Genomic DNA, 26,606 nt, shown 5'->3' with positions numbered 1-26,606 from the left:
CCGCCCCTTCTCCCCTCCCAAGCAGTGTCGCCGCCGCCATCTTGGCACGTCAGGTTGAGGGAAAGAGCCAAACCCTGGCTTTGGGGGGCCGGGACAAGGAGCCCCTCCCGCGGTGGACAGCAAGACCCACCTAGCCCTCCTCCCCTCCCCGCTCCGGAGCAGGGTTTTGACGCGCGCGAAGGCCAGCCCGGTTCCTGTCAGGCCCGGGGAGGAGGGGCTGGCGGGGCATCTGCTGCCCCCCCGGGACCGGCAGTACCACCCCCGCAGGGCGAAGAGGGCCTGGTGACGGCTGGGCAGCGGCAACGCTCGGGGGCGGGGTGCGGAGCGGGCCGGTCGGCTCCCTGGGGGCGGGGCGGGGAGGGCGGGGCGTGGGGCGGACGGAACCACCGGGGCGGGGTGGGGAGGTAACGGGACGGGCGCGACCATGGCGCGGTGAGGGAGCGGAGGTGGGGATCGGTCCGGGGGAGGCCTGGGGCCGCTGGCTTGTGCGCCGTCTCGGCCGCCCCCCACTTTTCCCGCCGCCGCCGCCGCCGCCGCCGCCCCGGGCATGTCGTCCAACTGCACCAGCACCACGGCGGTGGCGGTGGCGCCGCTCAGCGCCAGCAAGACCAAGACCAAGAAGAAGCATTTCGTGTGCCAGAAAGTGAAGCTATTCCGGGCCAGCGAGCCGATCCTCAGCGTCCTGATGTGGGGGGTGAACCACACGGTAACCAGCTCCCCCGCGCTCTCCCACGCCCCGCGCCGCCCCGGCCCTCGCCCCGCGAGCCCTGCCAGTGACGCCTGCAGCCCCTCGCCAATCCACTTGCACGCCCACCTGACCCTTGCACGCTGTCCTGGCCGTGTGTGCACTCCCCGCGCGCCACGCGAGGCCTGATGTCTTCGTGGTATGCCGTCGCCGCCTCCCTTTCCCTCCAGCCCCTCTGGCTTCCTGCGTCTGGTACGCTCGTTTCGGGCCACCCCTGCGCTCGGAGGGAAGGCCTGGGTACGGTGGAATCGCTTTCATCCCCTTTCCCTCTCTTCACCTCACCCTGTTACATATGTTTTCCCCCTTATTCCTTATAACCCGCTGCCAGCTCACTGTCCAGTTGACAGGGCACGTGGTATTGGCCTGCCTCACTATTTCTCTGTTTCTGGTCGTTTGGTTGGTTTGGCTGCTCAAAGTTTCCCACCCTCTAGATCTCCTTACCCCTGACTATGGAACTCCTCTCTGGTTTCCCTTTTTTCTTCTTGAACAAGATGTATCAACTGAAGAAGCACAAGCTTCTTTGAACTACAGACTCTTTACCAGGGTCTTCCTGGGTTAGGGAGAAGAGAATGTAACCATTTGAGTGAAGGTGAGGCCTGATTATAAAGACTATTCATAGTAGAAATAATGTGTCTTCTTGCACTTTCCTATGGTGTTTACGTCAAAGATGTGGACTTCTCATTTATTGAGCCTTCTATTGTATGGTCGTGAAGCGTGTGATAATGGTTGGTAATTAGGATTGAGAAAGAGGTCCCTGGCTCCTTGGGGTGTTTTGAGATTGTCCAACAGCCCCTGTCAGGAAGTTGGAAGCCCTGCACAGGCAGTGTTTAAGCTGGAAGACTTCATGTCCTATTTGTTTAGAGTCTTCTTCCTCTTGTAACTACTTGATGCTTGCATTCTGACAATTTCATTGTGAGTCTCTACTCCAGGAATTAGCAAAGAAAGTAAAAGGACCTTGAACACCCAACTTCACCAACTAAAAGTTTGGAATGAGGAAGATGAAGCCAATGGCTTGGATTTCCTTTGGATTTCAGTTTTTTAGTCTCCCTGACTTTTCCCAGCACTTGAAATTGCCCATGAGACCAAATGATGGCAGAGGACTCCATGGCCAGCAAGACTTTTTGGTTTGCTTTGGTAGGGAAGCCTTTGGCTGGGTATTCAAGAACCATAGTCTGAGCCAGGGTTTTAGATCTTTACAGAAAAGAACTTGTATATGGTGAGGTCTTTGTTGGTTTCCTAGTCTTGGGCAGGTTACAGTTTTTAGTACTGAGGTGAGGTTCCTGGCTAGGATAAAGGATATCACTGGTTTAATGCCCAGACCTCTGGGAGCCGCTTCAGGCCAATAGTCTAGCAGAATTTGTTCCTCCTGCTTCCTGCTGCCTCAGGGGTCATTTTGACAACATTACAAGAAAAATTGGGTCATCAAAATGTGAACCCTGTGTCCCTGCCTAGAAGTCAGTCCTTAATTTCGTCCTGTAGCCTACTTCTCACTAGAAAGCATCATGTCTGTTTAGAGAACTGGTAGAGGTCCAAGAGTTAGGAATATTACAGCTAGCCAGAAGGGACCTTGGGTCCCTTACTTTATACATGAAGAAATGGAGGCCTGGGTGAAAGATTAGCTCACTTGTGATCACATAAAAAGATGCAGCTCATTGTCTAGCACTGTGGGTTGTACTGGCCAGTGGTGGTACTTGAGTGACAGGTCTCATTTTCTTTGCCTCCTGTGCCTTATCCTCTCTCTCAGCCAAGTGCAAGGACAGTTGGGAATTATGGTCTTGTTAAAGAACCTGAATGCATGCCAGTCCATGGGATTGTATATGGTACTTGATTTTCTGATAGGCAGGTAATCAATCTGCTGAGATGTGGGCATCGAGTCGGAGCCTCTAAATGGTGGATGGATAGGTATCTGTGATTCCTAGTCACTTTAAGAAAGAGGGAGTCACTTTAAGAAAGTTTGTTTGAGGGCTAGCCAGAAGGGCATTGACTTTAAGCAAGAACCATGCCTCTGGGCATAATGGGCAAGCACCTCAGGGGAAATGCTCTGGGCACCACCACCGTGGACAGGCTGAGCTTCAGAGGTGAGTTAGTCCCAAGTTTTATTGCTTCAACTCAGCATGTAATAAGTCTAGTATTTAAAGGTCCCCATCTTGGAAATGGAGACATCTCCCCAGAAAAAGAGTCTAAAATCTTGCAATTCTCTAGAGGGTCAAGACCACATGTTCTTGGTGGATTGCTAGCCTTTGTTGGAAATTACCTTACTTCAGAAGCCCACTGTTGGAACTTTTTGCAATCTAAGGTTTCAGATATCGCTTTTTTTTTTTTAATTATTTTTTAGTTTTTCAGTCATTTAGGCCATAATGGCCTATAGTTGCTGGTGTTTGTGATATGAAGGATGGATATGTCTTTATCTATAGCAAAATTAGTTACTATGTCATGAGGTGATCGATTTACTTCTAGGTGGGAAAAGAGAGGCCTTTAAGCTCAGTCTTGTCACCTGAGCTGCTCTCCTGGAAAGGATGCAGCTCATGGACTTGGTAAAGAAAGACTGTGTAGGAGACAGGGAGAAATATCAGAAGACTTTGGATCTTTCAGGGGAGAACTAATAAAGAGAAGAAACCAGTGTTTTAGTGGATTAAAAAAGTTCAAAGAGTCTTTCTGGAGTTAGGGAAGAGATGGCCTCAGAGAGGGGCGTGGAGACCAGAGGAAGAAGGCCTGGCTTGATAACCAATTGGTTATTTTAGGAACCAGATGTGTGTGAAGCCTGCCCAGGTAGGAAGCTGCAAGACTTGTTTTTCAAAGCAACTGCACCTTTTCCATTTCCACCAGTCGTGTGTGTGCGTGTGTGCGCGCCTGTGTGTGTGTGTGTGTTGGGGATGGGGGGTTCCAGTTTTTCTACATCCTTGTCAACATTTGTTATTGTCTTTTTTATTAATAGCCATTGTAGTGGGTATGAAGTGTTATCTCATTGTCATTTTGTTTTGTGTTTCCTTGGTAACTAATGATGTTGAACATCTTTTTATGTGCTTATTGGCCATTTGTATATTTTCATTGGAGAAATGTCTATTAAGATCCATTGCCCATTAAAAAAAATTTTTTGCCTGTTTTTTAATTGGGCTATTTGTCATTATTATTGAGTCGTGAGAGTATTTTATATATTCTGGATCAAGTCCTTTATCAGATATATGATTTGCAAATATTTTATCCCATGCTCTGGGTTGTCTTTTTCACTTTCTTGATGGTTTCATTTGAAGCTCAAGTTTTTAATTTCGATAAAGTCCAATTTATCTATTTACTTTAGTTGGTTGTGCTTCCGGTGTCATATCTGAGAAGGCTTTGCCTAACCTAAGATTATGAAGGTTTTTTTCTACATTTTCTTCTAAGAAAAACTCAATATAGTTTTAGCTCTTACGTTTAGGTTTATAATCCAGTTGGAGTTCATTTTTGCATATGATGTGAGGAACAGATTCATTCTTAAGTCTGCTCATTTCTCTCCCACATTCTACCTTCATGCTGTCCACGCATTTTCTTTGCTCAGTGCAATCTCCTTACTTGCCTTTTTCTCTTACCCTGCTTCTTTAAAAATCTTTAGTAACTATTTCTAGTGAGGCTTTTGGATGAATTTGTCCTTCAGCAGGACTTCCCACCTCATAGAGAACAGTGGGACTCAAATAGGAGAAGAAGGAAAACCAAGGAATTAAACGGAGGAGTAAACCCAGGGTTGAATTTGTTGGCACCTGGAGCTCTCTGTTCTTGCCTTTTCTTCTCTAGAGTTTCAAGTCTAGCTTGGACTTCTGTGGTCTTGAGAGTGTGGTTCCCATCACGACATGTTGTCTTAATGGTGGCAGGTAAAAACAGATTGTCAGTGGTGGTGGACCTATCGCGGAGTCACCCATGGAACCCTGAGACATGTCAGGAATCCTGAATGCTCAGCTCATGCCTCCTGGATAACAGTTCCAATGACGGTCACACAGGGAAGTGGAGGCTTCTGGAATCACAAGTTCACCAGACCAGAACTGGCGGCTGAATTTTCATCTCCAGTAGGATCAGCATAGAATGAACTCTGCTTCTAAGTTGTTCCTCATTCAGCTTGATTGGCTTCCTCATTATTTATGCTAATGGCTCATGGAGTTAATCATGTGAATAATCCAAAAACCACTTACATGAGTGAGATAAAACAGACTTACCATCCTAATATGTTGTATTTAATGTGATATTCAAATGCATTTGCATTCCATAAGTGCTCTCCTGAAGGTGAAAGAGGTTGGTGTAGAAATGTGATAGATAGTAAAGGAGAGGCACATCATCTTGAAACGTTGTGTTAGTCATGAACTTTCATGCTTCAAAACTTTTAGTCACTCCTCTTTGTCTACCAAATAAAGTTTATTCTTGTCTCCCTGGTATTTAAGATTCTTTACAGTCTGGTTATAGCCTCAGTGGTTAAGTTTAATTTTCTTTCCCATCTTCCAGACCATCAACCTTTGGCACGGTCACGCCAGCTTTACTATCTCTTTTCTTTATCCTAATGTTAGCCATCCTTCAGTCCCCTATTTCTAGCTACCCATCTCTCCAGCCAACATTTGTTGTACAATACTATGTGTCAGTCATTATAGGGACATAAAAATGGAAAAGGTAGTCTTTTCCTTTATAGAAACTCACAGCCTACTGGAGAAATTAAACATGTAAACAAATAATTACCCAATAATTACCCAAGTGAACTTGTGATATTTAGGATATAAAGATGCACAGAGAAATGAGTAATTAATCCATCCCGAGAAAGATAGGGAAGCTCTTGCAGAGGAAGTGTCATTTAGCCAGCTCTTGGATGAATCTCTTGGTTTTATTCCTCCTTCTATTCCTGCTGCCACAGTCTATCACTTGAACTATTGTAATGGACCCATAAATGGTCTTGCTATCCCTTGTCTTTGCCCTTTCTGATCCTTACTTGATTTTGATTCCACCATTTTCTTTCTGTATCACCCATATGATATGTGAATTTACAGACTTAAACCTGAGAGGACTTTGCAGTGCCTTTATAGTCAAGTCCAAATTTATCATATAGTGGTCAAACCTAAGTTCAAATCCAGGCTCTGCCCCTTATGATTAATATAGCTTTGGAGTAGTAATTTTCCTCTCTGAGCTTCATTTTCCTTTTCTGTGAAATGAGCACAGCACTTTCCTTGCAGATTATTAGGATAGATGCAAGGAAAAGGAAACACTACTTAAGTTAGTTATCCATAAGGATTGCACAGCACAGTATAAAGAGCCCAGATTTTGGCACCAGGCAGACCCGGGAACAAATCCTGACTCTACACATATTGTCTGTGTGACCTTTGAGTAAGGTACCCGAAACCTCTTTTGCAAAATCAGATTAATGATAATTTATATGACAAGTATTAAAAATAATAGAGAACCATATATACGATACTGTGACATGTATAACATATATAATAACATAAAGCACCGGCTACTTATAGGCATTCAATAAATAAAAGCAGCGGTTATTTATTAATTGATAATATACTAGGCTCTTCATCTGTCTTTCCTGTATTATCTCCCTCCACGTAGTACCTCTGGCCTACCCTGCTACCCTACAGACTCTCCTCCCCCAATACCTGAAATGGGCAATGTACTTTCGTGACTTTTAGTCTTGTTTCTGACTGTTCCCATGGCCTGGAATTCCCTTCGTCTCATTTTTTTGAGAACTACCATTCTAGGCCTTCCTCACATGTATTTTTCTGTGGTTTCCTCTAGCAACCACCTCTCTCCCACTCCCAGGCAGAATCAATCATTTCTTAATCTGTTTTTACATCTCTATATTCATAACTCTATAGCACTCATCACATTATATTAGTTATTTGTTGTCTGTCTTTCCAGCTAAATAGAGACCATGTCTTTTCATTTTTTGTATCCCCAGCTTCTGGCACAGTACTGGTATATAGTAAGGCCCCTCGATACATTGAGTAGAAGCAAACTGAATAGCAGTTGGGCAAGTCTGAGCAAAATCAGGAAAGATTGTAAATGTGAGGCTAAGGAGTTAAAACTTTACCCTGAGGTTGATGAGAAGCCTGGGAAGATTTTTAAGCCAGGTGTAATGTGATCTTATAGATTCTTCTAGTGTCAGGTGCTCTTGGCGACACCAGGAGGAGCATTAGGGTGCCCTGTTTCTAGCCCGATGTGTGAGGCCAGGAGTCTGACTTTCTGATCATGCTACACTCACCCTCCTCTGAACCTCAGCTGTTCTTGATGTCTCTGTCCCTGTGCTCTCACTTACATACTGCTTCACTTCAGGTTTCACTGTATCATGGGTTTGTATCACTTCTCTGATAAGAGGATAAGCCTCCTACTTTTGTGTGCACAGTGTGCACGGCGTTTCCCCCACTGCACGCCCCCTCTTCCCTGACATGAAATGAAGCATGTAGTAGGTATTTCAGTCAGTGCTTGTTCAATTGAAATTGAATAGGACTTTCTGGGGCTATAAAATTTAGCGCAACTAAAAAAATAAGTCCAGCTAATCCCTAGATGAATCATCTTCTTGTAGTCCAGTGGAAATGAGGGGTGTGTCTACATAGTTCAGATCTATGGATTGTTTACCAATATATCATCTGCTATTGGGTTGTATAGTCAAGAATAGAGATAAAGTGAGAACTAAAAACTGACCAATTTACAACCATTCAAACTACGCCACACTACAAGTTACAGGGAGGATTACTGAGTAGAGCATTCCTAAACAGCTCCTGTTAGAGTACTTCCTCCTGGCTAAGGGGCAGTGGACCCCTCTCAAGCAAATGTTTTAGTCTTTTCTAGTTCTCCTGTCCCAAGTCCTGGCCTTCGCACTGAGTTTGGGTATTAGATATTAGATTGGATATTAGACTAACCCAAAATCAATTAGTAGAAGATTAGTAGTTTGTTTCTGTACAACCTAGGTATAAAACCATACTCTCTGAGCCAGTGGTACGTTCTTTCTAGCTTGACGGTATGAGCTAGAAAAGGCAGAATTGCATTAAGAGCCATGAACAACTTCTTTAACTCTCAGAGCCAAGTTTAATATGCCAGGAAAAAGGAAGTGGGACAGCTACCATGAATTGTTTCTGATGGCAGAAAAACAAGGAAGTGGAATGGTTTCCTCGTAGGCACACACTTAACAATCATTTTCCCTTCTGACCACCCCCTGGAATGGGAACTGGCATGGGGTTTTTTTTTTTTTTTTTGCGGCCATTTAGCCAGTGGCAGGCATCACAGACCTGGATGCTGGCAATTTAAAGTATACGGTTTGATGAGTTTCAACCAGTGTGTATCCATTCATGTCATGATCACCCCAAACAACATATAGAACATTTCTATCATCCTAGAATCACACCTCTCATGTCCATTTACCGTTAACTCCCCCCAACCCAAGCAATCTCTTACTGGATTTCACTCACTATAGATTCCTATTCTAGAATTTTATATAAATGGAATCATATACAAAATATACTCTTGTATCTATGCCAGTCAGTTTTTCCCAGCAGTTTATTGAGTCTCTGTCCCACTGCCAAGTTATAATACTACCCCGCGGCCCTTCCCCCATACACTCCTGTGCCCTCCTTAATTTCCTCATGAGTCAATTGGGTTTTTCTCTAAGTCTAGGAAGGTATCATTCCCCAGCCCAGTTACTGCATTAACTTTAATTTCCTCTATTTCCTGACATTTCTAAATAAAAAAGGTTTGGAATATAAAAGGGGCAGCAAATTAAGTGCCATTTCCCCTCATTTATGCTCCTGGAGGAGTCCTAATGACTCTAGGTTATTCCCTCACTGCCACATGGGGCCTCATTGAGATAATAGGATTTGCAAGGAAAGTGTCTGGGAGACACAAAGCTGAGCTCTTCTCCCTATCCATTAAGTCAGGAGTAAGGTTTCCTCGGTAAACCCTGAATGTATTAGAGGCAACTGGGTTGAAGGTCAAATGTCAAATACTGTACAGTGATGTGAGAGGATATCTGTGGTTATTAGACCACTAATTGGCAAGCTGGGGATGGAGAAGCTCAGGATTTGCCCTCTCAGCTCTGCACCAATGGGAAACCAGCTCCCTGTCCGGGCTCCAGTTCCCTGACGGTTTGTTTGTGGAGGGAGCAAAGCATCCTACCCCATCTCCCTTAGGTCAGCCTTAAGGCAGGAAACAGCTTTAGGAACTGGCTTGCCTGCATTAATCAGAGTAAGAGTGAACCAGTGGTCGTCAGATGTCTACCTCTTCTGCTCACTTTAAATTTAATCCTTTACTTTCTAGATAAGAGTTACACACCCAGCTCTTTTCTTGCCCCAAGCTGATTTCTTGAGTGACTTGCAATGTGTATGAAGATGTTCAAAGGCCTCAATTAATATGTACAAAGGTCAGGTGACATTTATTCACTGATCCATTTATCATTACATTTGACAAGTATTTATATAGTACCTGCCATATGCAAATCATGGGACCAAGCACTGTGGAGCCCCCAAAGATCAGTTAGATGATCTTTGCTTACAAAGATCATTAATACTGTCTTGCCTAGGTTATAGCCTTGCAGGTTATATATATAAGCTTTATAGTCATTAACTACAATTATGAGGGAGGCTGTGAGATGGCCAAAAGATGGACACAAACAATGCTTCCGGAATTCTAAGATGGGAAAGAACTTTTATGGTCTAGAGAGTCATAGAAAGCTTCACAGAGGAGATGCCTTTTGAGCTGAACTTTATTAGGTAGAGAGAATTTAAATAGGTAGAGATGAAGTTGGGAACTTACTTGAAGAGAAGAGCAGAAATAAAGACAAAGAGGGAATCCATAGACATGTTTTCAATGAGATGGTGGCATCCATATTGCATATTATCTCTCTGAAGCAGGTGGTTTTCCAGCTGAGAACTTCACTTTCTTCTTGCTTTGCAGATCAATGAGTTGAGCAATGTCCCTGTCCCTGTCATGCTAATGCCAGATGACTTCAAAGCATACAGCAAGATCAAGGTGGACAATCATCTCTTCAATAAGTAAGTTGCTTATTGAGTGGGCTCAGGTTTTGTGGGCAGACCTTTCCCTTGAGGCGGAGAGCTTCTGAAACCTCGTGCAAGGTGGGGCCAGGCCAGCACCTGGCAGGGTGTGACAGTGACACCTGGATCACAGTGCTGAAAAACTGGCTGGAAAAATGTATTCATTATGTGTCTCTTTTCCTGTTGTCTTGTCATCTCACTCCTATATCTGCCTACCTCCAGTGTTCCTTGGGGCATGCGGCTTGTCCCAGGGTGATTCATCTAGGGCCAGTTTAGGAAGAAGCGAGCTGTTCCAGAGCTGAGGTATCTAGTATGAGGCTGACAGCAGTGGCCCTATCTTGATCTTAGTCTGAGTCAAGAAGCTGCCAGCCATGTTCCTGGCCTGGGATACAGCCAAGCTCTTTTTTCTCTAACTGGTGTGTGAACAACAGGCTAAGCATGGTGTCTGAGGGTGCTAGCCAAAGTAATCCTGCCCACTTTTGTTCATTATGGCTTCTTGTATTAACGCTGGTGTCTGAAGGTTGTCTGAGGCTTTGTTGGAATAGCTATCTTGCTTGGCACAGTTTGGAGCCTGCTCTATGCCCTTTGGAGGCCTTGCTTTTTATCTTATTGTGGGTCACCCCAGCAACTATTTGCTGCTCACATTCTCATCCTTTCTGCATTTGAATTTGGTTCCACTCTCCATTGTCCCACAGTCCCTACCACCTCACCAACTGGGCTCTGTCACCTCACCAATTCCAGAATGTTAGCTGGGAGAAGGTTGATTTTAAAATGTCCCTTAGTGTCCTCCCTCTGCCATTGTAAGTAATAACATCTTATTCTAGAAGTCATCTGTCTTCATAGCTGCCACTTGCTAAGTGGCCACCTACAGAGAAGAAAATCTCTCCCGCGTTTCTCCTCTACTCTCACACTACTACCACATTTCATTTCACTGCTGACACCAGATGTGTGGGTTTTCCATGCATCAAGCAATTTTGTAGGACAATTTATGTTAGTATCAGGTTCCACGGATTAAGGGCTCAGCCCCACAAGAGTGCCCTCTCCCCAACTTCAGATGCCAGTTGCAAGTCCAGGTTGTTTCCTGTGCCTCTTACTGACCTGCTTAGGGTCAATTAATTTGTTCCAGCGGCTCACAGAACTCAGGGAAACAGTTTGCTTACTAGATTATTGGTTTATTATAAAATATTATAACTTGAGAACAACCAGACAGAAGAGATGTGTAAGGCAAGGTATGGAGACATGGTGCCTTCCATGCCCTCTCTGGGTGCACCACCCTCCCCAACCTGGAAGCTCCTGAACCCAGCCTTTTTGGATTTTTATGGAGGCTTCTTTACAAAGGCCATTGGAAATTGATTCAGCCTCTAGCCCCTCTCCCCTCCCTGGAAGTCAGGGGGTAGGACTGAAAGTTCCAACCCTGTAATCCTGATTGGTTCCCCTGGCAACTAGCACCCCTCCTTAGGGGCTTTCCAAAAGTTACCTCACTAACAAAAACTCAGGTATTGTTGAAAGGGGCTTATTATGAATAACAAAAGATAACTTTATTACGCTTATCACTTATGAAATTCCAAGGGTTTGAGGAACTCTGTGCCAGAAACAGGGAGGAAAACCCAGTATATATTTCTTATTAAATCATAGTGTCACACCACCTAAGGAAGGAGGGGAAGCCCTCAGCTTGGAGGCAAGAAAAGAGGTTGTTCTGTCCCAGAGGTCAGGGCCCAGGAAGTGGGCATTCCCCCACTGTCCATTTCAGGGTCCATGGCCTCGGGTGAAGTTCCACCACCTTGCTATCTTGGCTTAAAGCAGAGCATCCAATCTCTTATTTTCTTTTATCCTTATATCTTTTGTCTTTTCAATGACCGTTCACATGCTAGTTATTAGACTACAATACTATTTACTAGAAGACAGGGGTACAATAAGGCAGACTAGGCCCTGGCCTTTGTGAGATGCTACTGCTTTTTATTTACCTATTTACTTGTTTTTTAAGTTTCCCAATAAGCCATTATTTACAAAAACTGGCAGCTGGCCAGATTTGACCCATGGAAACCACTGCTTTCTATTTCCTTGAAATCTGTCATCCTGGAGGAGTTAGGGATACATTTCTGAAAAGGAGTTCTGAAGCAGGGTGACTACTGTCAACAAGGAGGATTTGCAAGAGGCATCACTTCAAAGGTTCTCTCCCCTCCTGGGACTAAAGAGTGGGAACGGTGGAGTTTGGTGCCAACAAGCAAGGCTTCATGAAAAGATGAGATTCCAGTCAATTGAATGAGGATCTCCTCCATTTAAAGCACCCTCCTCCTCCATCCCAGGGGAAGCCAAAGGCGAGGATTCCTGGGTGTAACCAGGATGTTTTGATAGAAACATCTCCAAAGGAGAGGGTTCCTTTGATGAAAAAGGCCTTTCCCTTTAGCAGTCCAACTGACATTCACCTCACAGTAGCTGTTCAGATACCGCCACCCAACTGTAGTACAGTGGGGCCTACACTCAGTTCTCACTTCTCAGCAGTAAGGTTTTTTTCTTTAATGTAAACTTTATTGAAAGATAACATACTCAGAAAAAGTACACAAATTATAAGTATACAGCTAGATTAACTTTCATGAAGTGAACACAAAGTGAACACAAGGGATGTAAAGTATTTTGAACTTTTTTATACTGAGAATCATGTGGAGTGTTTGTTGAAAACGAAGATTTCTGGACGCACTTCCAGAATTTCTGGGGCCTAGAAACTTGACATTTTAAGCACTGCAGATTTTTCAGATCCCAGTGATCTGTGGACCACACTTTGAGAATTTCTGGTGTAAGAATTCAGATGAGCAAGGAGACATTCACAAAGACATTTCTCTGCTTTTCCCTAGGGAGAACCTCCCCAGCCGCTTTAAGTTTAAGGAGTACTGCCCCATGGTGTTCCGAAATCTTCGGGAGAGGTTTGGGATTGATGATCAGGATTACCAGGTACGGGTGTCTACAGAATCAGAGGAGTTCGGGAGTGGAGTGGGGTCAGGAAGCCACAGGAGTAGCCGAGAAAAAAAGTGTCCACTGTTCTTGTGCTGTGTCCTCCTGTCATGCTTCTTTCCAGCCCAGGCAGTCTTTTGTATGTTGGCAGGTTCTTGGAGGGGTGAGTGCCTTAGAAGTGCTTCTGATGATGCCTCACAGGCTCAGGCTCCTCTATCCAGGAGAGAGAACGGTGGGAGGGAGAGGGGCCTACGGAAGCGGCTTCATTTTATTCTGACAATCCCAGTCTAGCTTGAAGAAACCTTCTCCTTCATGGTTTGACCTAAAAGAGAGAATTATTGCCAGGGGGAGATGAGTTTTCTTAAAGCAGATAAGACACATTAGAAAAGGAAGACTTCATGGGTAGTGTAACCTCTCACCCGGTTTGAGTGCCACCTCCTAAACTTGTCCCTTGTTTTGAGGTTGGGAGTGGGGATAGACATGGCTGGGGAACTGACTGACCCTTTCAGGGGGTGAAACTGTCATAGAGGCCTTTGGCCTAGAGGGAGGAATCAATCCCAATTTTAAGGACATTGTAGTCTGACTCAGTCCATGCTTTCTGTTACTTCTCCACCTGGTAGTGAAGGTAGGAGAATCTTCCACTTCACTTTTGTAGTAGTAAGAATCATAGTTAACTTTCAGTTGTCTGTGGGGAAAAAAGGAGGGTATAGCCTAGTGAAGTCTGAAATGGATGTCCCCATCTTTTAAAACACTAATTCCTCCACCCCATTCCCCATAAATCTTTCCCAGAGTAGTTCACAAGAAACAGATGGACCTTGGGTGAGTCTCCCTGCCCTCTGCCCTCCACTCTGGAGGGCCTCCTGCAAAGATGTGCATCCTGAGGAGGGAGGGTGAGGGATATGAGAAGAAGGGGAGATGCCGGGAACTTGGACAATCAGGAATACCTATGTCCAAGAGGTCCTGGGAGGCCCCTCCAGCCCTTCTGTTAGGACCAAATCCTAAACCAAATAAATCATGACCTGATCGGAGTTTGTGGCTTTCTGAAAACTTATTGCCATTATTGCAACTTCAGGTTGCTTGGACATCTTCTTTCCACTGTGGCTCTGTCCCTTTCCTTTGGCCGTCTAACCACATCCTCTGTGTCTGCATTTTTTCTCTAATAGGCTTGTGGGCAAATGATTATACTCAAGACTAAAATGGGGGCAGGGAGAAGAGTGTTCAGGGAGGAGACTCTGTGCTCTTAGAGTGCTGGTGATTTAGAGAGTCAGGAAATGCTGCCTGGAAATGATGCAGGGAGAGAACTAGACTTCCCAGCTGGGCTTGAGGCCTCTGAATCTTCTGGTAGAAGGACCAGGCCGGGAGAGTGAGACACTCATTCATGCAGCCTACTCAACATTTTCAGATTGAGGACACTCTGTTTTGGGGGGTGCTCCTTTAGTTTATAGAGCCCCTCACCACTCACACTTTAGTTTCCTCCATGAAGGTGGTCTTATGTGGAGGCATTAGGTCAAGGTAAAGGGTAGGGCCGTAGGTAAGAAATAAGGAAAGGGCTTGGAGAGGAAGTGTTTCTGTGAGCAGATCAGCACATGTGTTTTCTTGGGAATGGGAGCAGTTGGGATCTCCCTTTCTACCTGGCCTCCCAAAGGTCTTCTCCCAGCATCTGCTTGGTGAACACATCCCTTCGGTTAACTCACACCTTCTACTGCCCCTCCTTTTGAAGCTTCTACTGCTCTCTGATATTAATGGGAATAGGGCCTCGAGAAGCAGAGACAGAACCAGAAAAACTCCTCAAAACTGTCTCATAGCCCTGCACAGACAAGCAGGAGTTTGAGGTGAGGGGAGAGGTGTTGGTAGAGAGGTGAGGACCAACTTCCTGCTTTGAAAAGGGTTTTCCAGCAACAGGGTACATACAGAAAAAAGAGACGCCAGTGTTTATCGCTTCTTTATGCTAGACTTGAATTTTCCTAAGCTTTGTCTTTGTCACTGCAAGAGACTGGGAAGATCATCTTGGTCTGCCTCCTTGTTTTCCAGGTGAGAAACTCAGGAGCAGAGAAGTTAAATGGCTCACCCAAAGGTCATATTACATGTGAGCGGCAGGATTAGAACCTAGTTCCCTAACATCTCAGGTAGCTATCTGGGATCAGAATGTAAGGAAATATTTCATAGTAAATCTTCCCATCCCAGTCAAGGATTAGGAACAACTCTTGTCCTTCTTAAGACCTTTGGGAGAGATGTAAATTTCCCATGAGAAAAGGGGTGGGTTAGTCCCCATCTGTCTCAGTGTAGTTGGCTTTAGAGCAAATTGGCCCATAACTGAAGGCTCAGAGTAGAAGTCAGAGTCCTGTTCCCTTTCCAATACTAGCCCACTTTTGTTTTGGTCCATCAGAATTCAGTGACACGCAGTGCCCCTATCAACAGTGACAGCCAGGGCCGATGTGGCACACGTTTCCTCACCACCTATGACCGGCGCTTTGTCATCAAGACTGTGTCAAGTGAGGATGTGGCTGAGATGCACAACATCTTAAAGAAGTACCACCAGGTATGGTGAGTCCCAAGCCTGGACAGTAGAGGGTGGGCTGGGAAAGGGAGAAGAGAACCCCTGGTGGAGCTTCCTGGAGAGGCTTTGGTCCTCTGGTAATCGCAGATTCCTCCTGATAACCTAGCCCTTCCCTGGTACCGTGTTTCTGTGAGGAGAAATGCCCACAAAGAGAAACGAAGGCATATTATTGACTCAGTCCCAGTTAAACAGCTGTTTCTTGTCAGAGTTAGAAGTTTTCACATGCTGGCACCTGCCTCATTTCTTCTAAAAGAGGTCCTGTTGGCTTGGCAGGGTTGTTTTTCTTCTCATTCCTACTCCCCACTCATCTGGAACCTCTCCATGAGAGAAACAGGGAGTGTGGTGGCACCATCTGAGTGCCTGTCCCGAGCCTGCTTGGGTCTTCAGGCAGAGCTAGCTTCTCTCTGGGGCTCCTGTGAAGTGGTGAAAGGAACTTCTGGTCTTTGGGGAGTTAAAGCAGAGAACCCTAGGGCATAGCATGGGTAAGAGTTTGTGGTAGGGAACCATTCTGTTTTCCCAGATGGCCAGATCACAACCCTCCCTCAGCAGCCCCTCTCTGCCCTGTGGTTTTCCCATTTAGGCCACAGAGGAGATGCAGGGCCTAGATCAGTGATTTTCCTGTGGTGGAATCCCATTAATACGAAACCAAAGGGGCTCCACCTGCTCAGCCTCTTGCTCTGCCATGCCAGTTGGGGGTGGGAGGCGCTATTGCCTATTGTAAAACTGAGGAACCCCATGACTTCACAGAAACCAACTTAGAATCCCAGGCAGGGAGCATTTCAACCTAGGGACAGCTCCATCTGTCCTGGTTCCTTCATACGTTCCTTAGCTTTTCCTCCTTTCCTCCCTCCTTTCTAGTTCATAGTAGAGTGTCACGGGAACACCCTTTTACCCCAGTTCCTGGGCATGTACCGCCTGACTGTGGACGGCGTGGAAACCTACATGGTGGTCACCAGGAACGTGTTCAGCCATCGGCTCACTGTACACCGCAAGTATGATCTCAAGGTAAAGGGCTCTGTGTTTCCCAGCTCTATAGCTGTCCTCTCCCTGAGGCTTGAAGGGGCCACAACTCCAACCGCCACATAATGGGAAATCCAGACCCTATGTTTGGCATGGACAGGTGACTCTGGAGTTGATGTGCCTAATTCTTATGGGCCAGGTGACAGTGGCAGGTGGTTCAGCCCCACATGTATCATGTTTACGTAACAACTGATGTTCTTCAACTCCTGTCAGTGGGATGTACACAGCAAGGGCAGCAGTATGGGACTGGCTGTGCTGACGCACGCACTCTGGCATCAGGTCCCGTGGACTGACAGCATTTCTAGACACCGAAAAGAACACACTCGTGCCTGTGAACCACAGCGTTCTGCTGTTCTTAAAACTGACTTTCTGACTACTGTCCCACTCTCTGTTGCAAATACACTGGTTTCCTGTCCATTCCGGCAGTGCCTGTGCTCTCCTCTTCCTCAAGATTCCACGTAGGCTACCTGAAATCTTTCCCCTTCCTGCCCTTTTCTCCAGCTGCACCTTTCCCCACCTGATTACTTTCTATATACCCTTCTGAGCTCCACTCAAATATCACTTCTTCCAGGAAGCAGACCTTGGCCACTGCCCCTCTCCTATCCGGGCCCCTCCCCTGTGCTACATGCTCTCAGAGTGTCTTGTCTTTGCCTTTATACCACTTAGCATTATTGTGATTAATAGATTAATTAATTAATGTCACTACTGCTTAATGCCTATCTCACCTGTTAGAAGAAAAGTTCCCTAAGGGCAGAGACTGAGTCTGTTGGTACAGCCCTGTTTCTTGTGCTCCGCAAACGATCTATGACAGAGAAAGTGAACAAGTTGCTGCCTCCCGGCCCCTCTAGGATTCTAACCAGCCTACTTCAGTTCACCTGCTGCCTCTCCCCAAAGACTGCTGCATGTTTTCTCATTCAGCGGAATTTGCCTCATCTGGACTTTTGATGGCTCTTATCCTTTCAGGGTTCTACTGTTGCCAGAGAAGCGAGTGACAAGGAGAAGGTATGCTGATCATGTGTGGAATGGGTCACTTGGAATGTGAAACACTATCAGCCATCCTGTGTCTTCCTCCACCACAGACCCTAGCCCACTTCCCAGACATGAAGTCTATCAGTGCTTTGTGTCAATAAGTACCTGCCTGTCCTCAGCCTCAGCTTCACCTCAGCGTTGGTCTCCTGCCCTTGCTGGGTTTTTCATAGTCCTCGAGGGCTGGCAGTTTCCATCTCATGGTCCAGCCTGAATCAGCAAGTGGGTGCCTGGGCCCTGAGGTAGTCCAGGCTCATCAGGAAGACACGCTTTGGTCAGTTCTTATTGTCTGACGTATGTCACACATTTGCCATCCCTGCCTGCCCAAAGCCTGGGACTCTAACCTGCTGCACTGCACTGTTGACTTGGCAGGTTGATCATCTGTGCTCTAAAGACCCTTCCCCTTTCTGTGCCATTGCCCCCAGCAGGGACTCATTGGGGTGAATGTATCAGGCCACCTAGCCTAACACCGCTATTGCTCTCCCAGGCCAAGGACTTGCCAACGTTTAAAGACAATGATTTTCTCAATGAAGGGCAGAAGCTGCATGTGGGAGAGGAGAGTAAAAAGAACTTCCTGGAAAAACTGAAACGGGACGTAGAGGTACTTACTAACCCTCGTTTTCACCCTGCTTGAGCAGAGCCCCGTCTTGTCCCCAGAGCAAGAGCCTCCTGAACTTTAAGTAAAATTTAATTCGCTACTTTCCAAGAGTGTGGACAAAAGGAAGGGTGATGATTTGAGCAATATGGGTAGTTATTTGTACCTAAAGCTAGTACAAATGAACCTTCCATTTAGGAGGACACAGTTTGTGCCAGTAGAACCTCGGTAGCTCAGTATGGAATGCTTTCCCTCATCTCTTCACTAATTTGCCCCAACACCTTTCTCAAACACTCCTTCAGACTTCCTTTCTGGTGATCCCCATAGTGGAGGGGGCATCTGACCATCAGAGCAACAGGAAATCAGCTAGTAAGATCCACCAATCATGCCCTTTAGTGGCTCTAATTCTCCACTTACCTAGTAACCTTCTGGCTGGAATGGGACTTCCCGCTGAGAAGCTCCTCCAGGGAATACAGGTACTAAATAGTGAATGTGATATCTGGGCCACTTGATAACTCAGTATCTCCTATTTAAATAAATTGGGTGACTGCTCATTAAAACCAAACCCTATAAACTTTAGAAATGTTTTTGATTTTTTTATTGTGATAAAATATGCCTAACAAAATTTATCATACTAACCATTTTTCAGGGTACATTTCAGTGGCATTAAATACATTCTCATTGTTGTACAACCATCACCACATCCATCTCCAGAACTTTTTCATCTTCTCAAACTCTATACTCATTAAACAGTATTCCCCATTGCCGTTTCTCCCTACCCCTGACAACCACCATTCTTTCTGTCTGTTCAACTGACTACTGTAGGAACTTCATATAAGTGGAAGCAAACATTATTTGTCCTTCGTGTCTGGTTTATTTCACTTACCATAATATCTTGAAGGTTCATCCATGTTTTATCATGTCAGAATGGCCTTTTTAAGGCTGAATAGCATTCCATTGTATGTGTCGACCACATTTTATTTACCCATTCATCCGCCAATGGACATTTGATATATTCATTAAGATTCTCCAGAGAAACAGAACCAATAGGGTGTAGATAGATAAATTGATTGATTGATTGATCGGTGTTTATTATAAGGAATTGGCTCACACGATTAGAGAGGCTGACAAGTCCCAAGAGCTGCAGTTGCCAAGTTGGAGACACAGGAGAGCTGATAGTACTGTTTCAGTCTGGAGGCTGGCAGGCTAGAAACCCAGAATGAGTGGATGTTTCAGTCCGCAAACAAAAACAGGAAAAAAACTGATGTTCAAGCTCAGGCACAAGCAGGGCAAGTTCCCATTTACTCACAGAAGTTCCCTTTTACTCAGCCTTTTTGTTCTATTCAGGCCTTCAACTGATTGGATCAGGCCCACCCACATTATGGAGGACAGTCCACTGATTCAAATGTTAATGTCATCCATAAACACCCTCACAGACACACACAATATATTTGACCAAATATCTGGGCACCTAGTGGCCCAGTCAAGTTGACACATAATATTAACCATCACATTTGAATTGCTTCATTGCGAATAATACTGCTCTGAATATAGGTTTTACAAACTTCTTTTTGCTAGGAAACTTTTCCTTAATCATTCCCTACTATGTTGGTGTTTTTATTCTGATGTTCAGTTTAGTCAGTCTTTTTTCTCTCTTCCCCAATTTTCTTTCTACTCTGCTTCTAAGAAGAATTTAAGGCAATTTATACAATTTCTTTTCACTTGCATGTGGCTTTGTAAATGTTCTCAGGTGGATGGTGTGTGGTTCATGGACTTTCTCCTGGGACTCCGGCCCCTCCTCCCTAGGCCTTGGGAAGGCTTTGTCCAGAGGTGTTTGGAATGGTGCCACTCACCTTTACTGAGGAGATTCTGCTGATCTGTCATCAGAGATTTTGTTTTCTGGGCATGTGTGTAGAGCTGCTCTGGTCCTATCATTTTCCTCCTGGTTCTCTAGTCACAGTCGTCAATTGGACTGTTTATGGTGCCACAGGCTCAATTTGTGACCATGGCAGAATTCCTGCCACATAGCTCCTGGTGGCTGCTGGCTAGTCCACAGAGGATTTGGACCAATGACTCTGGCCTCATTATTAGGTACACTGGAATGCCAGCTGGCCATTTCCATCCTGTACCATTCCCACACCTATTGTTCTTGTTCAAGTCATGGCATCTCCTAGATCAGAAGACCTGAGACACCATCTTGCACACTCACATAAATGAGAAACTGAGGCTTTGTGGAAGGAAGCCACACAGTCAATGTAAGTGGTGGGCTCCAGAATTTCCCCCCTGCACTGCATAGCCTCTTGATGTTGCAGGAAGGGTTGAGAATGTTGGTTGGCTCTGTCGTTCTTAAGTCATGTTCCCTTTTCTTTTTCTACCCATTTTTACCCTAACTGGCAAAGAAGCCAAATTACATAGTTATTCAAACTTTGGCTATGACCCTCAGAAGTACATTTTACCTGGCAACCCAACACAGACACACACATGCAAACTGAAATACTGTCTTCTTTTATTTCATGTTATGTACTCTGATATTTTCTATTCTGTTTTATGATATTTAATAATAATTTAAAGAACCCTAGTTCCAGCCCACTAAATTTGGATTTAGGACTCATAATGGATTGAGATTTATGGTTTGAAAGACACTGCTGTGTTGCATCCATCTCTCCAGATTCTTGTCTACTGCAGCATTCCGTTATATCTTTCCTCAAACCTGCCGTGGCTCTTTTGATCCCAGACTGTATGGTTTTTCCCTCTTCCTGCACTGCTTGTTCTGCCTTTCCTCCTGCAGCTTCTGCCTGCCTGACTCCTCTTCATCCATCAGGCTCAATCTCAACCCCTTTCCTCAGGGAGGCCCTTCCTCCCTGCCGCTCTGGACTCCTGCAGCTCCTTGCCCTTGTGGAATGACTGTCTTCTCCATTAGATGTGAGCTTATTAAGGGCAGAGTGTCTAATGTCTTATTCTCTGTTGTGTTTCAGAATTGGAAAATTGAGTTAAAAGGAACACTTTTATCTCCCCTTTCCAGATGCTACTGGGATGTATAACCTCTTCCTTCCATTTCTCCTTCCCTAACCTTCCTTAGTTTTTGGCTCAGCTGAAGATCATGGACTATAGCCTACTGGTGGGCATCCACGATGTTGATCGAGCAGAGCAGGAGGAGATGGAGGTGGAGGAGAGGGCAGAGGACGAGGAGTGTGAGAATGATGGGATGGGCGGCAACCTGCTCTGCTCCTACGGCACACCTCCGGACAGCCCTGGCAACCTCCTCAGCTTTCCTCGGTTCTTTGGTCCTGGGGAATTCGATCCCTCTGTTGATGTCTATGCCATGAAAAGCCATGAAAGTAAGTAGGAGCCTGTGCTTGTCCTGTCCACCTCTGGCCCCCATTCCTACCTGCTTTAGGCCCATTATTGAGATGTCCCTGTGGGAACCTGGACCTCCACCTCATTAATTGCTGACTTTGGCCTCTTCCTACCTCTAGGTTCCTGTATTGGGTCACCACCAGTAACTCTGTCTTCTGGGCCCCGTGGTCCTTCTCTATTAGGCCTTTTTTCTCTGCTTGTTCTGGATGTCTGAGGCATGGTTCTCTGGTTCATGGGATGGACAAAACCTTATAAATACTGATGTCAACCCCACAGGGGAACTGTGACAATCAAATAAGATAAGAGCTATGAAAGCTTCGAGAAAAGCTTCTGAGAAAGACACCCACCATTAGTCATCTCTTTGCTCAGATTCAAAATGGTAGGGATGAATGTGGATCTCATATCTGAAGGGTTATGGACCTAGCTGCTTTCTGCTCCTCTCCTTGCCACTCTTCCTCCTTTCCTACTTCTCCTCCCTCTTCAGGTGCCCCTAAAAAGGAGGTCTATTTCATGGCCATCATCGATATCCTCACACCATATGATGCTAAGAAGAAAGCTGCACATGCTGCCAAAACAGTGAAACATGGGGTGAGTTTTCTGTCTTCATTTAGACCCAGTGGGTGGGTCCTCAGACCCCTGGGGCGGGGATCAGGAAGAGCAGCCTGCCTGGTTGCCTGGCGTTCTCTCTGCCATTACACCCCATTCCTGGGTAACATACCCAGCTTGTTTTTCCCTTTGTTCTCTGGCCCTCAGGACTTCGAGCCCGCTGATGCCTTCCCCCAGGGCTGCTGGGCATGTTATGCATCTTGTTGACCGCCAATAATAGCTTTGTTTACCTGCCCACACTGTTCCCGAGAGGCCCATTTCCCCGTGGACTTCAAATTACCGTTCTCCAAACAGCAGCCCCCACAGGGAGTCTCTCTGCTACCTCCCTACTGCCTTGCCCCTCCTTTAGTGGGTGCAGCCCTGGGGTCATGAATCAGAAGAGGAGGCCAGGGCAATTCCAAGACATGGCCTCCACTTCTTGAAGTGGCCCGAGGGTTCATATTCAGCTCTAGTGCTGATCCAGAGGCTCCCGAATACCCAGGCACCTCCCAGGTAAAGCCTCCTGATGAGGGACAAGGAGCTGAATCTGAATCGGCCTCTGTGTATTACAGGCGGGGGCTGAGATCTCGACTGTGAACCCTGAGCAGTACTCCAAACGCTTCAACGAGTTCATGTCCAACATCCTGACGTAGTGACCTTCTACCTTCAGTCAGAGCCAGAGAGCAAGATGTGGGGTCGGGGATCGGAAGGGGAAGAGGGTATATTTGGGCTAGATGGGAGGGTGGGAGCAGAGTGGGGGTCAGGGAGGGCTTTCGCAGTGAGACTGTAGCCTGTGACACTGAGAGAGACTCTAAGTTGGGAGGAGAGAGGTGCTATGTGTGCATATGCTCACAGGATATAGCCTCACCTTCTGCTTACCCTTGATTTTCCCCCCATTTAACCCAGGTTAAAAAAGGGTTTCCTTTGTGTCACCTTGTAACCTTTTAAGATACCTTTGGGATAGAGGTGACTGTGGGTTTATTTGGGTTTTATTTCTGAAATTTCATTGTTCCAGATTTGCTATTTATAATGATGTGTCATCACTCTATCCACCTTCCCCAACCCTACCCTGAGTTCACCACAGTTAAAGAGGCACCCCATAGACCTAGCCAAGGGTCCTCTCAGAGCCAAGTGCTCTGACGCCAAAAGAGAGAAGGTCAGATACCTCAGCCCTGCTGCATTTGATCTTGTCTGAATTAATTTTTTAATTTTATGAAGTATTGTGCACAACTTCCTTCACCTTTCCTCCTTGGATCCAAATGATTCTTCCATCTAAATGCTGTCCTCCTGAAGGAACACTCCAGATCACCATCCGTCATCTTGGATCAGAATCAAAGATCTCAGAGGAGAGTGAGTTCATCCTCATGGGATGGTAGGGTGTGGAAGTTGCAGCTGGGCCCTTGGACAGTTGGTTCTCAGAGAACCTCACGATCATCACTCAAGCCCCTGGGCTCTCTCGACCCCTGGAGTTCAGATGTCCTCTCTAGAAAGCCTGCGTCCCACTGGGTCAAAAGGAACTGGAAAGGACCCCTGTGCTTAAATGGTTATTTCCCTCTTGGAGAAACCCCAGAAGCTGATGAGTATTAAATGAAGGCTTGTGACCTCCATCCATTTACTTTCTTCTGACCTTCTCCAGGCACCCTCACTTACAGGTGAGCCTTAATTTGGGGGCAGATCTCCTGGTGCCTACGCTGCTCCTTACAGAGATTTGAGCCACAGGGCTACAGTGTAGGTAATTTGACTCCCTGTGCCTGTGGTTTTGTTACCTGGACATTATAGCCAGCAGGGAGTGATGCCCCCCACCTTGGAATGTGGTTCCTAAGCCTGAGATTGTTTCCGGGTCACTTGAAAATGTGACCCAGGAAATCCAATTTGGAGGCTTGACGTGGGGTTGGACATGGCCTCAGCCTTGGGGCTGTTTTCCCCTGATGCCCCGCTCTAGACTTTTAGCAGATCTGCCACCCACAGGCTTCCTCAGGAGTGGCGTCCTGCAGCTTCCTTAGAATCTCCACCCACCTTCTGAGCCTTGCTACCTAGGCCTCAGAATTGAGCCGTGTGTCATTCATTCTGTGATGACATCAGAGCAGTCTGGTCTGGCTAGGAGAGAAAATGGCCCTGCACTGGCGGAGGTACATTCCTGTATCTTCTCACCCCCTCATCAGGAGGATTTGGGATGAGATATGGTAAAACGTGTAGATAATCAGAGAATGTTTGTGGAAGTATTTTGAGTGAATGGTTTGGTTTCCTGTGGCTCCCTCCAAACCTGGCCAAGTTCAGCTTCTGGAGCAGGAACCAGCACCATCTCTGTGCCCTACCTGCAGCATCTAGGGCAGGAAGGAATGGAGACAGCATTCTCGGACTCCTCTAGGGCTGCCAGGACCTTCTGGAAGAGGCAAACAACTGCCCTAGCCCCAGGAAGGGGCCATAGATAGCTCTGAACATCAGTAGTGAGACCACGAAGTGACTTGGGGAACAACTTGAAACCAAGTGGCTCATGGAGAAAACAAATTTGACTTAGGAAGGGATTATATAGGAAATAATGTTTGGACTTGATTTCCCCACCTCCTAATCAAGAATGAAAATTTGGATCTGCTCCTAGTCAGGCCCAGCAACTCCAAAGCTTGGCAGGCTGTCCTCCGGCAGCCTCCATAGCCTCGGGCTCCCACCGGCTTCCTGCATTTTGTCTGCTGATCATGTTGCCATAATGTGTATGAACTGTGTAACACAATCCTTTCAGTTAAAGATGAGCTACCAGGTATCTAACTTCTTTAACATTGAGTTTTTGTGTTTTTGTGGGGGTTCTTTGTTTTGTTTTTGTTTTTTGTATATTGTTTACATTTTGAGAGGTAGAACCTGTTTCAAATGCTCTTTTCATGTTTCTGACAGTATTGTTGATTGGGTCAGAACATTTGAGCTGTGGTTTGGTGGATTTTAGATTTTTTTAAAAGGTCATTTTCTGTGTTATCTTCAAAACCTTGGGTTTGGCCCTCTAATTCTTTTGGCATTCAAATGTTTAAAAGCTATTTATCTTGGTTTATACAAGTTTTCTTTCTCTTCTTTTTGTAATGATGAAGATATTTTATTTGGTTTGTAGTCTGAATGTGGAGAAAGTGAACCAATCCCCAAATATTTGCCCTCACTTTTTCCTGAATCCCACCATTCCCTCTCTGGGCAGTGGAACGTATCCTAGGGGAAATGACTATCCTCAACCTTACTCTTTGGAGCCAGGAAGGTCAAGAGCCTTATGGTATCCCAGAATAATTTTGTGTCTCCCAAGAACAAAATTATAAGAATAGGACATGGCTGACTGGATAAAATCTGGAGGGGGATATGGGTAGGATTCCTCTCCCATTCCCTCCATTACCACCTAACCAGTTACAGCTTCTCACATCCCGCCCCTCTTCTGAAAGTCAGCAGCTAAGAAACTATAGTCTCCCAGCCAAAGTGAGGAGTTGTCTGAAAACTCTGCTTAGACCACTAGATGAAGGCCTCTGGCCCTTGTTCCTGTAAATGAACCACTGAGTCTTACCCACCCCCCAGTGCAGCTCCTTCCCTGTGACCCACAGTTGGTGGGTAAGGGGCAGGGCTGGGAAGCCAGCAGTTCCAGGAGCACAGACTTAACAGTGCTCAATCTTTTCTTACGTAGCTCAGGGGTTAGTGGTCTGTGGCAGGTGCCACGAGTCGCCCCTGTGGCTGTTCTCAGTGGCACTCCATAAATTCCTACCACAGACAGCTCTTCCTCCTCTCTCCCTCTTCCTACTTCACTTGTTTCTCTTGCCTGTGCTTTAGGCCTCAAACAGGTCCCCTGGTAGTACTCAGGACTTGGGACTACGGACTCCTCCCCTAGTGACTTTCCCCTTGTCACAGTCTGCCAGGGCCTGCCCTGGGGAGGTGGACCAAAGACCCAAGACTTTTCTCAGTAACCAATCTCAATTGTCTTTTTACTGGTTCAAGTTGGGAGAAGGAAGAAACTTGAGCACTCCCAGCATTTTAGTTACTCAAGTGTTAGGGGCCGGAGGGGAGTGTGTTTAAACAACTTTTAGGGCTCTGGCCTTAGACCTGTGGCTCCCCCCAACTCTAGGAATCTCACCTCTTTCTGGCAGAAATGTGGGGAGGGGGGTTCACTTTGAGCACAGGAATCAAAGGGAAAACACATTCAAACAACTGCCCCTAAATTTACCAGCCATCTGCAAGGGTCAGTGTACATGGCCCTACTAGCCTTCCTCTGCAATGTGCCACTTACGAAGGGGTTCTCCAAGGGAAGAGACTCTACTGTCCCCAGGTTGTGCTGAGATCTTTTGGAGGTTGGAAAGAAATATTCCAGAGGAGCCCCTTCCCCTTGGCTCAGAGCCATTTTGTAAGGAAGTAGGAACCAACAACCTTTGGGGGAAGGCTGGGTGCTGCTCAGCACACCCAAACATCAGGTCAGGCATTGTAATAAAAAAATGTGAATTAAGTTTAAATTTTGGGGGCGCAGGATAAACTACCACCCCACCATACGTGTGACTTCTCCATTTCCCACTGCAGTTTCCATTTTTTAAATAGGAATTTTCAGCCCCTGTGCTTGTCTAATGTCTGCTTGGAACAATTCGAGACCCTATTACTGTAAATGCATGCATGTTAAGATGAATCTCCAACCCAAGGAAAATAAAACTCAAAAAGCTTTGTGTATACATTGAGTCCTTTGGAAATGAGCCTTTTATTTTTTTCAGAATGAAAAAGTTTTGGTCCATGTTTCAGATGCTGCTTGGGCTAAATCAGCATATGGCTTGA

The 26,606-nt window shown here is 46.0% G+C and overlaps 1 protein-coding gene across 1 annotated transcript; it reads left to right on the top strand.

Annotated features, from left to right (window-relative positions):
* Nucleotides 1-405: 405 nt before the first annotated feature.
* PIP4K2B (phosphatidylinositol-5-phosphate 4-kinase type 2 beta) lies at nucleotides 406-26,512 on the top strand. Its single transcript, XM_016164720.2, has 10 exons — nucleotides 406-706; nucleotides 9,647-9,744; nucleotides 12,597-12,693; nucleotides 15,080-15,232; nucleotides 16,109-16,255; nucleotides 17,234-17,272; nucleotides 17,784-17,897; nucleotides 20,971-21,229; nucleotides 21,733-21,836; nucleotides 22,406-26,512. Exons 1-10 carry the CDS (start codon nucleotides 548-550, stop codon nucleotides 22,484-22,486), a joined length of 1,251 nt encoding a protein of 416 aa, XP_016020206.1. The 5' UTR covers nucleotides 406-547; the 3' UTR covers nucleotides 22,487-26,512.
* Nucleotides 26,513-26,606: the final 94 nt, after the last annotated feature.

This window comes from Rousettus aegyptiacus, unplaced genomic scaffold (genome assembly GCF_014176215.1).
Source record: "Rousettus aegyptiacus isolate mRouAeg1 unplaced genomic scaffold, mRouAeg1.p scaffold_m13_p_6, whole genome shotgun sequence".
NCBI lineage: Eukaryota > Metazoa > Chordata > Mammalia > Chiroptera > Pteropodidae > Rousettus > Rousettus aegyptiacus.
The sequence above is the reverse complement of the archived record's forward strand: the minus strand, read 5'-3'. Positions and strand labels throughout refer to the sequence as shown.

Coding starts and splice junctions, on each gene's coding strand:
- PIP4K2B (XM_016164720.2), top strand. CDS start 548: ATGTCGTCCAACTGCACCAGCACCACGGCGGTGGCGGTGGCGCCGCTC. Junction 9,745..12,596: donor GACAATCATCTCTTCAATAA/GTAAGTTGCTTA, acceptor GCTTTTCCCTAG/GGAGAACCTCCCCAGCCGCT. Junction 21,230..21,732: donor TGCCATGAAAAGCCATGAAA/GTAAGTAGGAGC, acceptor CTCCCTCTTCAG/GTGCCCCTAAAAAGGAGGTC.